This window comes from Periophthalmus magnuspinnatus, chromosome 7 (genome assembly GCF_009829125.3).
Source record: "Periophthalmus magnuspinnatus isolate fPerMag1 chromosome 7, fPerMag1.2.pri, whole genome shotgun sequence".
NCBI lineage: Eukaryota > Metazoa > Chordata > Actinopteri > Gobiiformes > Gobiidae > Periophthalmus > Periophthalmus magnuspinnatus.
Window position 1 is genome coordinate 33,350,375 of NC_047132.1, and position 16,628 is coordinate 33,367,002.

The 16,628-nt window shown below is 42.0% G+C and overlaps 2 protein-coding genes across 2 annotated transcripts in view; one reads left to right on the plus strand and one right to left on the minus strand.

Moving 5' to 3' along the window:
- Positions 1-18: 18 nt before the first annotated feature.
- On the minus strand, positions 19-5,453 carry gpkow (G patch domain and KOW motifs). The gene is made up of 11 exons (XM_033969217.2): positions 5,246-5,453; positions 4,900-5,069; positions 4,535-4,680; positions 3,346-3,452; positions 3,024-3,228; positions 2,076-2,208; positions 1,833-2,001; positions 815-935; positions 660-729; positions 234-319; positions 19-147 (listed from the first exon to the last, which is right to left on the minus strand). Exons 1-11 carry the CDS (start codon positions 5,428-5,430, stop codon positions 19-21), a joined length of 1,521 nt encoding a protein of 506 aa, XP_033825108.1. The 5' UTR covers positions 5,431-5,453.
- A 1,474-nt stretch (positions 5,454-6,927) lies between these two features.
- LOC117373090 (membrane-associated guanylate kinase, WW and PDZ domain-containing protein 1) overlaps positions 6,928-16,628 on the plus strand; it is a 115,636-nt gene continuing 105,935 nt past the window's right edge. The window contains exon 1 of the mRNA XM_055222997.1: positions 6,928-7,010. Within this exon, the coding sequence (XP_055078972.1) occupies positions 6,928-7,010 (83 nt within the window). The remainder of the gene's footprint in view (positions 7,011-16,628) is intronic.

The window sequence follows — 16,628 nt, forward strand, 5'->3', positions numbered from 1 at the left end:
ACACTAAAAACGACGGCTTCAGTGATCTGTGGCGCCGACGTAATGGCAGATGATGTCATAGTCCAACGTGAACACTTTCTCCTCGTAACGATCGAGCTGCACCATCGCTTTGCACTTACTCTTGTCCCGCTGCAGAATACGCCCGACCTTTGGGGTTAAATGTCGTTTCAGTGAGTTCTTAAAAGCTTTAGGAACAATATCGCGCTGTCGTTCTTTTGTTTTCTTATACAGACCTGTCCTCTGTGTTCTCCCAGTACGACCATCACGGCGTCGTTTTCACTCTTGGGGATGATGGTTTCTAGCATGTCCTGTTTTATATCTGCAAAACAAAATATCTAAAGTAAAAAACTCCTCGTAATATTAATAACAATCAGGCTGCTAACCTCCAAACTAAGGCAGCCTCATCAGGATATTTCTGGGATCAAAAATTGCTAAAATAATTTACGTAAGTCCCAGGGTGTGGCCTAAACGAAGCGGCCATTTTGAAAGTTTAAAACGTCCTGTAAGTCTTGAAAAATGGTCAGACCTTGATGGACCTGATGAAATGTTTGTGTGTTTATTATCAACTTAAAAAAAAAAAAAACATTTTGGGTGTGTCTTATTGTTAAAATCACACATTTTCAAATAAAATAATATAAAACAAATATTAGAATCATTACCGTCGAGCAGTCTTCCCTCTTCAGTTCGACAAACGCAGGTGCTCGGCGTCAGAACGTCCTCAATGCGCATCTACGAGGAGACGACATTTACTCAGTTATTACACTGATTATGCAAAAAGTATGTAATGTAAACACTTAAATGGTGAAATAAATACCTTTGAATTGTAGTACTTTCCCCCTTTAAATGTTTTGTCGATGAAGCGAACTTTTAGGTCCCTCTGCAGCCAGGACGGTGGAGCTGAGGGTCGTTTGGGCTCCTTTTTTGGCGCCTTCTCTCTGTACGTAAACAAACTATTATAACTAAACACAAACACGCAAACACACACTCACACACTACATCTGCCCAACTTAGAACTCAAACCCAACTTAGAACTCGGTGTGACCCGACTTTGGATCTTCCGAGTACGATTTTTGCTCTTACTCCTTCATATCGTAACCACAAAACATCACCACGGCAACAAATAAAACAACGTCAGGGGCAGAAGGCGTGACGGACAAAGAGACGCAAGATGCAAACTCAAGAAACTGTGAAAATAATTTAACTTATGACTCGCCTCTCGTAACATTGTGAAGTCAAACTGCTGCATTCTCATCCGTATTATCCATTAAAATTTGTCCTCTGCAAATAAAGACCTCCAGTCCACAAGATGGCGCTGTTATCCAGTTTGAAGCGTTCATTAAGAGTAAAAAGGCAGAGCAGATCCTCAGGTGTGTCTGTTTAAGTCCACGCAGTGAGGATCAGGCTGAAGCTGCTGCAGATTAGTGACTCTACTTCCTCTTATAGTGACTCTTCTGTGCAGGAAACGCATTTATCTGAACTACTGCACCACATTTCACTAATAATAATGACACAGTTTTGACTTTTATCTAAACTAGAAGTGCACGGCTCTAATCTTTGTTCCACTTTAGAGTCTCGGAGTGAGTTGTTTTACAGGAAACGGGAAACGGCTCACAACTTTTAGCTCGTGGTGTGCCGTCTCTTCGCTGTCATATCCCGCCGTAGTCTTTGCACTCGGGGGATCGTAACATTTAAAATCTCATCTGATTCTCTTCATGTCACGTTTTAAAAATAATTTAAGAGTGAAACATCCTGTAGAATCAAACTATTTTAATGACAGATCGAATACACATCTAAATATGGATTTTCTGCAGACAACAAACGTCAAACTCTACCTCTCTCTGTCCTGACTGGAGTCCTGGTGTTTCCTTTTCCGTTCTTCTTTTCCTGAATGTTTTTCTGAAGATTTGTGTTTGACCTCATCCGTGTGGCTCCTCTCTTCTCGTTTTTGCCTCTCTCTGTCCTTCTCTCGCTCTTTCTCTTTATGAGCTTTACTGAGTCGACCTAAACAGAGAAAAAAAAAACAGGTTTGTGGAAGTTATCACAAGAAAAATCAGAAAAACTAAAGCTCTACTTACTGAGATCTTTGCCGTATTTCTCGTACTCTTTGCGCTCCACCAGTTTGACCGCGTACTGGCTGATGGTCACCGTCTTACCGCCGATCGCCAGCTTCACCATCACACGAGCGTTATCTGCGTCAACGCCTTCGATCTTTACATAAAAAACAACAACAACAAAATATATATGTATTTAGTGAGTCAGGAAATGTTTATAAAAGATGAAATTTCAAAACTGATTGTGTGTGAATGTAATTTTTAAGTAACGCTGCGGTTTTAATGTTTGATTTTGTGTATTCAAGTTTTAATTTAAGTCCTTTTGGGTTTTTTGCTTCTTCCCGCACCTGCTTTTTTACAAACTGTGTCCTTTTTATTACATTATGCAAGTGCAAAATAAATAAATAAATGGAGGAAATGGACATTTTGACTTAAAGATTATATAAAAAATGTTGTTTGGAGACATGCAAAATAAGAATAGTGAAAAAAAAGTGTGAAGAAAGGAAAAAAAAAAGTACAAAATTGCCAGCATAATCAAACATTTAGCTTAAGGACAAACCAATCCAGCTTTTTCAGTTCTGATACCGATTCTGATACTATACCAATACCCGATATCAACTGATACCAAAGTAACAACTGAAAACAGCATTTATTTTTCACTAAACAAAAATAAAATGAGACAGAACTGATCCAGAGTGTTATGGAGCTGTTATTTCTCTTTCAAGTAACAACAGAACAACTTTGTGTCAATAAAAGTTCAAACATTCTGAGACTTTCTGGGCCAAATACGATCAGTAATTACATAAATGTTCAACCGACTCGACCGATATTTGGAAGTAGATATGTGATCCAGCTGAATTTCTGGATTGGCACAGCCCTAGTTTATCTTATTCAGTGATGCTTCTTCAGTTTTAAGTATTTTTATAGCACCGGTCACACAGTTTTCCAGGGGCAGATTCTGGGGGACTGTACCTTTCCATACAGCTCTTTGTGCGCTCCTGACTGCACCTGCACACAGCCTCCAGGCCCCATCACCAGCTCCTCCTCTTTGTCCCGCTCCTCGCCTGGTTTCGGGGGACGTTTACGTTTGTTGGGCTCTAGGTCTTTGATCGCTGATCGATCCGCTCCCAGGCCGAGCCCCTTTGGCCGGAGCTGGTGCTCAATCGGTTTTACATCTCTGAAGAGGAGGAAAAAAACACAACAGAACTTTAACATCCTCTTTACCATTTTAAATTAAAAAAAACTACAAATTGTGAAAAGCAAATAATAAAATACATCACAAAAAGCCGCTTACTGTTTAAACGTGCGTCCGATCCCTTCGTCTTTCTTCCAGCCCATCCCCTTCAGCATTGCCAGTCCATAAGCTTCAACAGGGACACTCTCATAATCTGCCTCTGTGGACTAAAAAGAAAGTCTTAACATTTTAAATAAATCCAAGAAGAAAATATTCACAAATTAACATAGGTGAAAGATTAAGACATACAAATATTTACTTAAGCCGTCACGTGATGCTGCCAGATGCTGCTAATACCATGACATTTGTGAGTGGCCTAATGAGATCGTTACATAACCAGTTACAAAACAGAAGACGTCTGTGACTCTCGTCTTACTCAGCTTTTGGGCTTTAGGCTCTCAGGGTTTGGCCCCTGTCTCTCTCCACTAAACTGAAGTTTCCCCTGACCCTTCTGTCCGTTACAGTGAGTTCTGAGATGACAGTGATGAGGCGTTCAAATCTGTGGGGAAAGCAGGTCAGAATGTTGCCTTCAGGTTTGTGGGGACAGCGTTGACGTCTGTCTGACCCCCAGGCTCCAGTGGACCACAGCGCACATGCACAGCCGGTGTTATTCTATGTAGCTGACGTCAGCATTTCCACGCACTCAAATTTCAGTCTCGCTCCATTTTGTAACGTCAGGAGTTTTGAGCACGGCCCCACAAGCTGATCTTTCTGTTGCATTCTGTTTAGACACAACTGTTGGGTTTCACAGATGGGACACTCCTCAAACAAGTTTACTTCTTGTTGTCATAACACTGTAAAACTCCCCAGTTCACACATGAAATATGAGAAGGACGAGCCCGGTCTGAGAAAGCGTTTTTTGCACAACACCGGAGCAGAGACTAATGTTATCGTACAGGCCAAAAGGTCACACTTATAATGATGACGTATTGACCATACATGGCCCCGCCCACTTTTGTCTCTAAACGCTCCAAACTGCTCTTTCTTTGTGGTGGCTCTTTTGAGAATTCCGGAAAAGTCTCGCCTCAAAATGATATAAAGTGGTGTTGATTTGAGTAAAATGTTCTATGTTAATATGCGGCAACAAGTCAACACCTCACGATTCTCTGGAGGCTTTAAAATGGCTCTGTGGTCCGAGTAAAACTTATTTACTGTCAAATTCGCCATAAAATACGATGGCGGCGCTCACGGAAACTTCAGGAATAAAGTAAGTAATTGGGTCACTAGTTTTAACTTCTCTTATACTCACAGACTCAGGCCTTAAGTCCACATTGACGTGATCTCCATCCTCAAATCCATCTGGTACTTTGTTTTGCATCAATAAGGGGATGCTCAGGTTCACATGCTTCTCAGAGTCTGTTCCATTCTGCCACTCGTCCAGCTGCCTCCGGGAATCTATGAGGTATTAGAAAGAGCTGTAATGGTCATGGACACTTTTCTAGACGCTTAACAAAAGAAAAATAAAATGTGTCAACTGAACAAAACATTGTAGGACTGAGGGATTACACAGATATCTTAAGAACTATGGGCCAACCACTTCTCTAGATGTTTTTCAGATGTGTTCACTGTCAGACTCCTAGACTGAGACTCGGATCTTCTACAGGGAACACTCACCTTCTATCAGCTCTTTGACAGCCTGAGACACCATGGAGTCGTCCTCCTGGGTCGGCTCTTTGTCTTTCTTGACCTTTGCCTCATTTTGGGCCGCACTGCTCGGTTTGTGCCAGTGATTCTTCTGGATCAACGGGATGATGAGCTCTTTGGGCTTCACCTGTGGCTTTGTGCTGTCGGAGAAAATGAGACGCAAACAGTTTATATGAACAGATTTGAAAATAATAACATTTATCAGCATTCAATCTCGCGTATAATTAAAGGTTCTGTCAGTGAATCTCGAGTCTGTTTAAGTCTGTTACAGATGATGCTGTTAGCGTTAGCGTTAGCATTAGCATCATAATGCTACCTCTGTAGCTCGTTGTGCTGAATTCCTGTGAGATAATCTCTGTCTTGTGTCTTTGCAGCAAACTCTCCGGGGGGAGGTTTAAACTTGCTGACAGTTTTAGAAAAGCCAAAGGACACGGCGGGAGGTTTCTTTTCGCGCGGTTCGGAGCCGGTTTGTGTGACGCCCGTGTCGCTGTACGACGCCATTATTGTTTGGACCTGTCCAATGAAAGCGCAAAGGATTATGGGAGCGGAAGTTTCATTTTGGGAGATTGATACAATGTACGAGCTGTTTAAACGACATTACCCACAATGCACCTGCATTAAAGCGACAGCGCGCGAACGTCCCGTGTACGTCTTTATTTATGTAATTTTAACTGAAAAAAAGCAAACTGAACATCTGTGAGGGACTTTTTCTTGTTTTATCCGGATGGTGCGCGCATATTGATTTTATAAATTAGTTTATAATAAGTACTTAATAATGTACAACTTTATGAGTTGTATATTATTAAGTACATTTTTACATTTCTGTTTGTCTAAAGTGTGTTTCAGGTGTTTTCACGTCCCTCCTTCTGCAGCTCGTGTAAACTCAGGTGTCACCTTCAGCTTCTCTCTGACTCCAGATGCTGCAGCTGCTTCACACGGGACCTGAGAAGAACGGCTGGTGTTTCACCTTTTCCTCTCTCTGCTCCCTCTCTCTGCTCTCTCTCTTCTTTTCTGTCTGCTCTCTCTTCTCTCTCCCTCTGCTCCCTCTCTCTCTCTGTTCTCTCTATGCCTCCTCTGTGTTCTTTCTTTGTCTGCCCTCTCTCTCTCTCTCTCTCTGCCCACTTTCTCTCTCTCTGCTCTGTCTCTCTGTCTCTCTCTCTCTCTCTCTCTCTCTCTTCCCTCTGTAACTTTATTGCGTCTCTTTGTTTTGCAGGTGCAGTTGTAGATCATCTCACAGATTGTGTCATTTGAACCTGCAGTGCGTCCTGCCCCACACAGTCCCGTCCCACACAGACCCGTCCCACACAGACCCGTCCCACACAGACCTGTCCCATCCCACAGACACACGGCTCGTGCACACGGGGCTCGTGCACTCTGTCCTGTCTGCGGTTCAAACACCTCTCTCCCGGACCCTCCTCCTCCTCCTCCTCGTGTCCCTGTCCCAGCTCCGGTATCAGCAGAAATGTAAAGGACACAGCGCTGACCCGGAGTCTGCAGCAGAAGGACCAGCAGAGACACGCGGACCGGCGCAGGACACGCGGAGCAGGACAAAAGGAGCAAAAGGAGCAAAAGGAGCAAAAGGAGCAAAAGGAGCATGACGCCGGTGAGTCCAGGCTCTAAACTCACTCAGGGTTTTGTGTTTGGGACGTACAGATGGAAGTTTGCAGCGCAGGCGTCATTTATAATCTGCGCCTCACGCCCATCGCAGCAGCAGTTGTAGATACAGTTGTTCGTGTGTGTGTGTCGGTGTGTGTGTGTGTGTCTGTGTGTGTCTGTGTGTGTCTCTGTGTGTGTGTGCGCGCCTCTCTCTCCTCTCTCTGTCTCTGTCTCTACACCACAGCGGCTCAGAGCATCACTAGTCTCAAACCCTCTGTCTGCTGCTGCACATCTCTGGATCCGGACTCTCCTCGGGGCTCGCTCAGGCTCCATCCCGGGACCTCTTCACTCTCTTGACTCTTTGTACATTTGTATATTTTTGTGCGTAACGTGACCGGGTCCATGTACATAGACGCGTTCAAACGGATCCTCTTTGAAAGGCTGAGCTGCCTGAAGAGGATGTGTGTGTGCCAGCGCCAGGGCAGGTCAGTGTTTTTCCTAAATCAAGAGAAATGTGAGAGTGTTGTGTGTTTGCAGGTGAGAGACGGGACATGGGGGTTTGTGATGCTGCGGGTGCATCACGGGATAGGGCCAGGTGAACTGTGGATGCAAACAGGACAGTGGGAAAGTTTGTTATAGCATGGGATTATACTGAAAAAAATAATTGCATAAAGCTTCCCACTGTCTTAAAGCTTGTGTTTTATCATTCTAATTAACTGCAGCTATTTCTAGGCGTATCTACTTGGACATTTGTGGTTGTAATGTTCTAAAATTCACTTTAATTTGTATTTTTATCTTTAGAAATCAGAATCACAAACTCCTGCTGTTCACACCTGCACCGTTGTAGTGTAGAAATAGACATGGGAGATGTTTGAGGTGTGTGTGCCCCAGAACGCTGCTTTTGTCACTATTTCTGTCGCTTTTGTGTCTCCGTTTTGTTCCATTATTCTGGAATGATGGATTTAGACTACAACACTGTGCTTTCAATTGAATTTTTGCATTTTTTGGGAGTAAAAATAGACACACCAGCGTCAGTCTGTGCTGTGAAGATTCTGCAGATGTTTTAATACTTAGATGAACTTTGAAAGAACGCAAAGTGACAAAACTGCATGTGGTGAGTGGAGTTGTGCGTCTAATGAGCGAGGAGGATGCTGAGGTTCACCTCCGTCGCGTGTGGTTCTGTTACGTGTCATCCGGGAACACTTGATAGTCTAATTATGAACCTCCTGTGTCCTTCAGTGGCATCCATATTCATGCAGCTGTTTAAAGGTGTGCTCAAAACAAGCTGTGTGTGTGTGTGTGCGCTGCCTATCTGTGTGTGTGTGTGTGGTCTCTGTGTGTGTGGATGTGTATATGTGTGTGCTGCCTATCTGAGTGTGTGTGTATGTGCTGACTCTCTGTGTGTGTGATGTTTCCGTGTGTGTCTGTGTGCATGTGCTCACTCTCTGTGTGTGTTCTGACTCTGCGTGTGCGTGTGTGCTGTTCATGTGTGTGTCTGTGTGCGTGTGCTGTCTCTGTGCATATGTGTGTATGCTGTCTTTGTCTCTCTGTGTGTGTGCTGCCTCTCTGTGTTTGTGTGTGTGTGTGTGTGCGCCGGCTCTGTGTGTGTGTTGCCTCTTTTTTTGTATGTGTGTATGGTGCCTCTGTACGTGTGTTGCCTCTGTGTGTGTGCTGTTTCCGTGTGTGTGTGCTGCCTCTGTGTGTGTGTGTGTGTGTGCTGTTTCTCCATGTGTGTGTGTGTGTGCTGCCTCTGTGTGTGTGTCCTGCCTCTCTCTCTCTCTGTGTGTGTGCTGTTTCCCTGTGTGTTCTGCCTCTGTGTGTGTACGTGTGTGTGTGTGTGCTGTTTCTGTGTGTGTTGCCCTTTTCTCTCTGTAAGTGTGTGTGCTGTTTCCCTGTGTGTGTGCTGCCTCTGTGTGTGTGTCCTGCCTCTCTCTCTCTCTCTCTCTGTGTGTGTGTGTGTTGCCTTTTTCTCTCTGTGTGTGTGCTGTTTCCCAGTGTGTGCTGCCTCGGTGTGTGTGTATGTGTGTGTGTGTGCTTCCTCTGTGTGTCTCTGTGTGTGTGTCCTGCCTCTCTGTGTGTGTGTATGCTGTGTGCTGTCTGTGTGTCTCTGTGTGTGCTGCCTCTTTCTCTCTGTGTGTGTGTGCTGTTTCCCTGTGTGTTCTGCCTCTGTGTGTGTGTGTGTGTGTGCTGCCTCTTTCTCTTTGTATGTGTGTGTGTATGTGTGTGAGTGTGCCTCCTCTATGTGTCTCTGTGTGTGCTGCCTCTTTCTTTCTCTGTGTGTGTGTGCTCTTTCCCTGTGTGTGTGCTGCCTCTGTGTGTGTGTGTACGTGTGTGTGTGTGTGTAGAGGCAGTTTTACCCTTGGAGCGTCAGTCTCACACACCCCCGTCTCCATCTGTGGTCCAAACCTTTGCTCCGGTGCATTTGGATTCCGCTCTTGTCCGCGCCTCTTCTATTCTCGGTCCTGCCCCAGAGTTCATATGAAATTTCACCAACAGCAACAACAAGCACACACATTCACACACACACATAGACACACACACACCACGCCGTCCGGGCCGCTCCGATCCCTCAGAAGGTCCGGACTCTGATTGAGGCGCTGATCGATATCTAATCAATGAGACTGTGAAGAGCTGCCATTTACACAGGGCCATATTTGAAATGTCAAGAAGGCGATGAATCCGTGTATCCTTGAGTGTGATCCGAGTTGGACGCGTGGGATCGATACGAGGTGGTGAGACTGGCAACGAGGGAACGGAGGGTCACCTTCAGCCCTCCCTCCTGAATCAGCACTATCTCCCTCCCTCGCACGGGCTCCAGAAGGCCCGCTTGGGTTACGAAAGTGCGACCTCGCAAAATCGCTCATTATAGAGGACCTCACCGAGCCGCCGCCCTCCACGCCGCCCCATACATTATTCATCCTGTTATTATGATGTGAGCGTGTTTCATAAGGTCAGCGTGGTCAGGGGGAGAGGTCAGACAAAGGGAGCTGTAAAGTTTTGAAGTTGGACGATTTGAAAGTTCATCTGTGTCCCAAATATTTAACAGATTTTCATGTAAAGAATCATTATGATAAACGTTCTACATAAACATGACATAGAACCAGGCCCTCACACACAGAAGACCCCGAAAATAGAAACTAAATAAAATAAAACTAAATAGTAAGTAAATGAGTAAATAAAACAAAAGCAGAAAAAAACAAAAACAAAATAGGTTTATAATAATTACAAACATTCAACCCAACCCCAGGTGTAAAACAGAAGAACTGCAGTGACACAGGACTCAAATTATTATATCCTATTTTTCTTTTGCATATTAAAAAAAAAAAAGAGTTGTCAGATTTTAAAAACCTGTTGGAACGTCCCTGAAGTGTCTGATATTTTCCATTTTCATAAAATATAGAATGTCGTTAATCCAGAGTGAGTGTGATGGAGGCAGCGTGTTTATACAGTTTAATAAAACTCATCTACGAGCGAGGAGTGAACAGGAGTGTACAGTAGAAGTGTACAGTAGTTTACAGTAGGAGTGTACAGTAGGAGTGAACAGTAGGAGTGTACAGTAGAAATGTACAGTAGTTTACAGTAGGAGTGAACAGGAGTGAACAGTAGGAGTGAACAGTAGGAGTGTACAGTAGAAGTGTACAGTAGTTTACAGTAGGAGTGTACAGTAGGAGTGAACAGTAGTGTACAGTAGGAGTGAACAGTAGGAGTGTACATTAGTTTACAGTAGGAGTGCACAGTAGGAGTGCACAGTAGGTCACAAAGTCGTGTTGGTGTTTGTTCAGGGGGTAAAGATTCCACATAACTCCAGAGAGAACGTCCCTGGATGAAAGTCTAAGTCTTAAAGCTCCGTCTTAAACACTTGAGTCCAGAAAAGCCCAGTGTGGAACATCTCCAGACTGTGTGAAAGTTTGTATCTTCTGTTATTTCACACGTTGGATCAGAGTTGGGGAACCTCCTCACTAGTTTGTCTTTTGACCAGTGAGCTCTGTCCCAAATATGATTTAATCTGACAAATATATTCTCTGGTGACGCCAAACCAGGTGACGTACAGGGGCCCCTGGTTTATCGTGGGGGTCAAGTTCTAAAAATAACCCGCAACACACGAAATCCACGAAGTATCAGCTTTATTTTTTACAATTACAGTTTTCCCTCACTATATTCACTCGCTGTTTCACAGATTTTTTTTGTGCAGTTTTGCATGCTTTTTTACAGTGTATGAACGTGCATTGTGTCGTGCGTCCTGATTGGCTGTTGGACTGTAGACCATTGTGTCGTGCGTCCTGATTGGCTGTTGGACTGTAGACCATTGTCCATCAGTCTCCTCCGTGCCGTGTCTCCTGTCCAGTACAGAATGTGTTCAGACAAATTTACATAAATGTTGGATTGCAGTGGTTATTTTTAGAACAAAACCCCTTCGATAAACCAGGGAGCACTGTATTCTCTCTGTTTTTGTCTGTAAAACCCCTCACCACACACTTTATACACTTTTCTCACACAGGCGTTAACATTTTCTCACATTTCTCTCTCGTTTAAACTCTCTCAAAGTTCAAACCTTCGTCGGCGTCTTTGTCGGTGCAGAACGTTTCATCGACATTGTGGGTTTTGTCGGGGAGAAAACAAATCGCAAACGTACAGCACTTCAGAGTCACACTGAGATCCAACGTTTATGTAGATTTATGTTTAACTCTGGACTTTTTTTCATTCCTTAATTTCGCTCTTTATCTGTCGTTGTGGCGGAAAAGTCGATCTGCTGCGTTTAATTAAACTGCCCCATCTTCCTGATGAGGGCTGCTCCCTCGCCGCCTCACATGATTGGACATGTACACATCACACCCGGCCCCCTCTACAGCGCCCCCTGCCATGACCTTGATCTCATGACGCCACCTGATACAGCAAACATCGTTCAGCCTTTGTTATCCAGTCCACAATGTCCCTCTAATCAAATCCAAACACAGAAATTGATTTTTGGATGTAGCACTGGCGCACGAGGAGAAAGCTTTTTAATGACCACAATCGGCTTGGCGAAATATTTGAGCTTTGCTTTACTCCAGCATTTAATCTTTTATATCTAAATCTGTCACTGGCGTCCGATTTGTGCCCCAGATCTCAAAGTATCAGAGCGTCATGGAGCTTAAGTTCACCTCATGTTTGCTCAGTTTGTGTTAATGTTCAGGCAGAGGTCAGAGTAAAACCGTGAAACAGACACAGGGTTAACAGGGTTTGACAATCACACAGGGTTTAACAATCACACAGGGTTTAACAGGGTTTACAATCAGACACAGGGTTTAACCAGGGCCGGTCCAGGGTATGCACAGACTACGCAGCTGCTTAGGGCCTCGAGGCCACCAGAGGGCCCCCAAGAGCCCATACATTTATATTGAAAATAATGTAAAGGTTTTTCTGAAAACTAAATGGCGCTGGGGTGTTTATACGTGTCTAAATACACTTCTTAAATGATTACGTGTGTTTTATTTCCAGTAGCTGCATATCTGCTCCTACATTTGTTTTTGAGTCGTGCAGTGGTGTGGACAGTTAAGTGTTTACACGAAACATCCACTAATGCAGATTTATGTCTCATAACTCAACTCTGCATCCAAAGCCTGACAATAAACATAAAAATAATGTGATCCTAAAATCTTCTCTTTAATGTTGGCATTCGTCATAGTGTGTATTTTGTAGTTTTTCTTGTTTTTTTTTGTGATTTTTAGTTTGTATTTTGTCATTTTTAGTGTGTATTTTGTAGTTTTTAGAGGGTTTTTTGAAGTTTTTTTGTGTGTTCTGGTCATTTTTAGTGTGTATTTTGTAGTTTTTAGAGGGTTTTTACAGTTGTTAGTGTGTATTTTGTAGTTTTTAGAGGGTTTTTTGAAGGTTTTTTTGTGTGTTCTTGTCATTTTTAGTGTGTTCTTATCATTTTTAGTGTGTATTTTGTAGTTTTTAGAGTGTTTTTATAGTTTTTAGTGTGTATTTTGTAGTTTTCAGAGGGTTTTTTTTAAGTTTTTTTGTGTGTTCTCGTCATTTTTAGTGTGTTCTGTCATTTTTAGTGTGTATTTTGTGGTTTTTCACGTGTTTTTGTCATTTTTTGGCATGTATTTTGTAGTTTTTAATGTTTTAGAATTGTTTTTTGGCCTCAGTGTCTGTTGGCTCCGTGACTTTAAGGTCAGTGGTTATTTAAGACGCTTCTCTTGGCCGTCCTCCAGGGGCGCTCTCGGGAGGATGCTGGAGATTAGGTGTTTTACGTTTGAGCGGGGGACTAAGTGAAAGGATGCGGCTCGTCTGCACGTCGCCCGGGGCAACACACGGGGGGGGGCAACAAACGCAGGATTTTATGACGAGTTTTGCGAGATGGCCGCTGGGAACGTTTACATAAAGCCTGTGTTTGGCTTCAGTTAAATGGTAAGAGATTAAATGATTACGTAATGAGAGTAGTAGTAGTAGTCTTTAATAGTACTAAAATACTTTCACGTGGTATCAGAGACCAGTGGAAGTACTCCATTTTGTCACTTAAGTAAAAGTACAGATACTGGAGTGAAGAAATATTCAAGTAAAAGCACTAAAGTATATTTAAAAATGTACTTAAAAAGTAAAAAGTAAAAGTATTTTCTGCATTTTGAGTCTTACGAAGCTTCAAATGTGGTGATTTTGATAAATGTTTGAGCTGAATTTAGTTTTTTCTCTGTTTTAACTTGTATATTTTAGTTTTGTTCAAATTCTGAATGTGTTAAAAATAAACCCTCAGCCTTTTCAGCAGGTCTCACACAATAATAAAAGTACTTTTACTTTTCAGTCCTATTCAAAAATGTAGTGGAGTAGAAAGTACAAATACTGCTCTCAAATGTACTCAAGTAAAAGTAAAACGTATACACTGTAAAATGTACTTTACTTAAGTATAAATTTTAGGTATTTGTACTTTATTTCAGTACTTTACTACTTTACACCATTGCTAGTAGTAGTAGTCACCTGTATATGTAGTAGTCTATGCAGTAGTGAATATAACATTACTTATTACTAGATTCTTTCATAATATTTGAAGTTGCTTTTTTTGTTGTATTTTATGTGTGTATTTGTGAAAAAGTGGATTTGGACACGGCGGGTTCGGGTTTTGTGACGAGAGCTTCGTTCGCGTTGTAAGAATGTTTGTTTCTGGTGTGAGCGTCAAAGAGGAACAAGAGTCTGAAACATAAAGTCAGAAGGTTTAATGAGTTCCACAAATAAAGTGAACAATGAAGCAACGGACTCTACGGGAAGGACAGAAGAGAGTCCTGAAATGTGACTGTGACAGCTTTTATAGGGTCCCCCAATGTGTGTGTGTGTGTGTATGAGGAGGGTCCTTCTTCTAATCCGCACGGTGTCCTTGTAGGATCCACGCTGGTCTGCACAACATTTCTGCACGTTGCATAGGTCTGCGTCCCCTGGTGGACACGTGCCATTTACCTTAGCGTTAGCAAATCAAGATACCGGTTTGATTTAGTGCTGCACAGCTGGAAAATACCTCACGTCGTGTTCGTTTGGTCCTGTGTTTGGTCTAGTTTAGGTTTAATTCCCAGTTTAGTTCCAGTTTGGTCCTAATTCTGTTGATGTATTTGCATTTGTGCAGTGACTGAAGTAACATTAAACATTAAAGTAACATTAATGCTCACACATCTAGATTTTTTTTGTTTTTTTTGTTTTTTTTTGTTTTTCTTGGGGCATCTTAAACTCAGAATATGGTCTATTGTGGTTCACTTGTTGTCGTGTCTTTGTCACTTTTGTCTCATCTGTGTGTTTCTCTAAATGTTCTGTTTCTAAAGTCGCTATTGTGCTAATTCCGGCACATTTACATTGATGCTGTTTGTTGACATGTTGATTAATATGCACTGTCCTAATTAAAATAAATAAATAAATAAAAATAAAAAATAAACAGGCAGAGTAGACGCGGTGACAGTAGCTCAGAGTGTTTGTCCACTGGTCTGAAAGTTGGTGGTTCAAATCCCTCTCTCGACATAAACATAATTCGTTGAGCGGGCCAATCCACTCACCCACAGGTTAACGGTACAATTTAAAACGGTGCTATATAAAAATATGATTATTCACCATTTTACCAGGTAATAGTTGGGGAGTAGTAAACACTTAAAAACATCCTGGCAGTAACACTGTTTTGTCACATTAAAATGACTTTGAACTTAAGTTTTGCCTTTGGTTCAACAGATCATCTTTCAAACACTGACAAAATACTTCCACCAAAATGTGTCTTTGTTATTACATCACATTTGTTTTGTCATTGGGCAAAAAAATATTCACTTAATGTTCAAAAACTGTCTCCTCTCTCTGTCTCTGCTGCTGTCAAACTCGTCATTTTGGTCTTAAATGTTTGTATTAACCCTCTACATGATCCTGGGGTTTTTATTTTGAGCTATTTTGAGTTAATTTTTTCTTTTCTTTTTTAATTTGTATTTATTTTTTATTTTTTATTTTTTTAATTTGTATTTATTTATTAACTTTTTTTTATTATTTTAAGTTTTGTTTGTTTTGGTTTTTGGGTTATTTTGAGTACATTTTAGATTTATTTATTTATTTTGTTGCTATTTTGACTTTATTTTTTGTTTTTTGTGTCTCCACTCTCTGTACCTGCTGCTGTTTTTTTTTTTTTTTTTTTTTTTTTTTTACTTTTTAATTATTTTAAGTTTTGTTTGTTTAGTTTTTTGGGTTATTTTGAGTACATTTTGAAATGTTTTGGGGTTTTTTTTGGTTTTTTTTTTGTTATTTTGACTTTATTTTTTAGTTGTTTTTTTTTGTCTCCTCTCTCTGTCTCTGCTGCTTCAGACTCATTCTGGTCTTAAATGTTCGTATTAACCCTCTACATGATCCTGGGGTTTTTATTTCACTATTGTGTCTGTAAATCAAGATCTGAACATTAATAACAGACAAATCAGGTCCTTCTTTCCCCGAGGTCGCTCTTGTTAGCGTTAGCAACAGGTTTGATTGACAGCGTTGCTAAGCGCTCGCTCCCTGCTAAACCAGTGATGTGAGCGGGATGGGGCGTTACCTTCAACCTTCTCGCCCCAGATTGGCTCTTTGGTTGCTATGATACTCGTGGTCAGAAAGCAAAGTAACACTGCCCGGCTAAGCTACAGGTCAGATCAGTGGAAAGGCGACGCTGTTCACAGTGACACATCCAGTTTTCTGTGGTACTTTTGAGGAATAATAATAACAATAATAACACCCGTAACTGAATACATGCAAATCAGACGTGTTTAACGCAATACAATCTCCACGGAGACAAAAAAGACGGAGCCTCTACCAGGAAAGTTACACGGCGCAGCTTTAAGTAAAAGTACAGATACCAGAGCAAAGGAATACTCAAGAAAAAAGAGGTCACTCCCGCTAGCGTTAGCAACAGTTTTGATTGACAGCGTTGCTAAGTGCCTGTTAAACCAGTGGTGTGGGCGGGAAGGGGCGTTACCTTCAACTTTCTCGCTCCTGATTGGCTCTTTGGTTGCTATACTCTGGATATTTTGGATATTCTGCTCCAAATTAGCCGCTATAGCTGCTCTAGCCTAGATGAGCCTCATTTGGAGTTGAAGCTGTGGGTCACACTCACTTTATTCAGCCTGTGTTCGATGCAGACACAGACGTCCAGCCCTGTGGTCACTGCGGTGGTTTATTCACTGTCAGCGCCTCCACAGACACCAGACATTGGGAATATAACAGATGCTGGTCACATTTCAGCCGACGACACAAACTGTCAGTTCATCAATATTCACAAAAAAACAAAAACTCACTTCTAGGATGAGACAAGTTTTGGTCTGTCATAAAGTGAGTGAACTTGAAATTCTTGAAATAGGCTCGGGCAAAGTGACGGGAGTATTCTGGACGACATAATTGCACAAGCTAATTTTATTATGTTGTTCCTTATTTAGAACGGAAGCTGAATGGGAACAAAAGAGCGAGAGCGGCAGCGTGGATTCAACATATTTGACACCAGTCTCTTGCTCTTTTTGCTACTTACTGTGAGTGTATTATATTTTCTTAAACTGTGCTGCATCCAGATCATTTCCCTGTGGATCAATAGTTTAAATTCTATTCAATTCAAGTTTATTTCTATATCACATTTAAAACTACTTGAG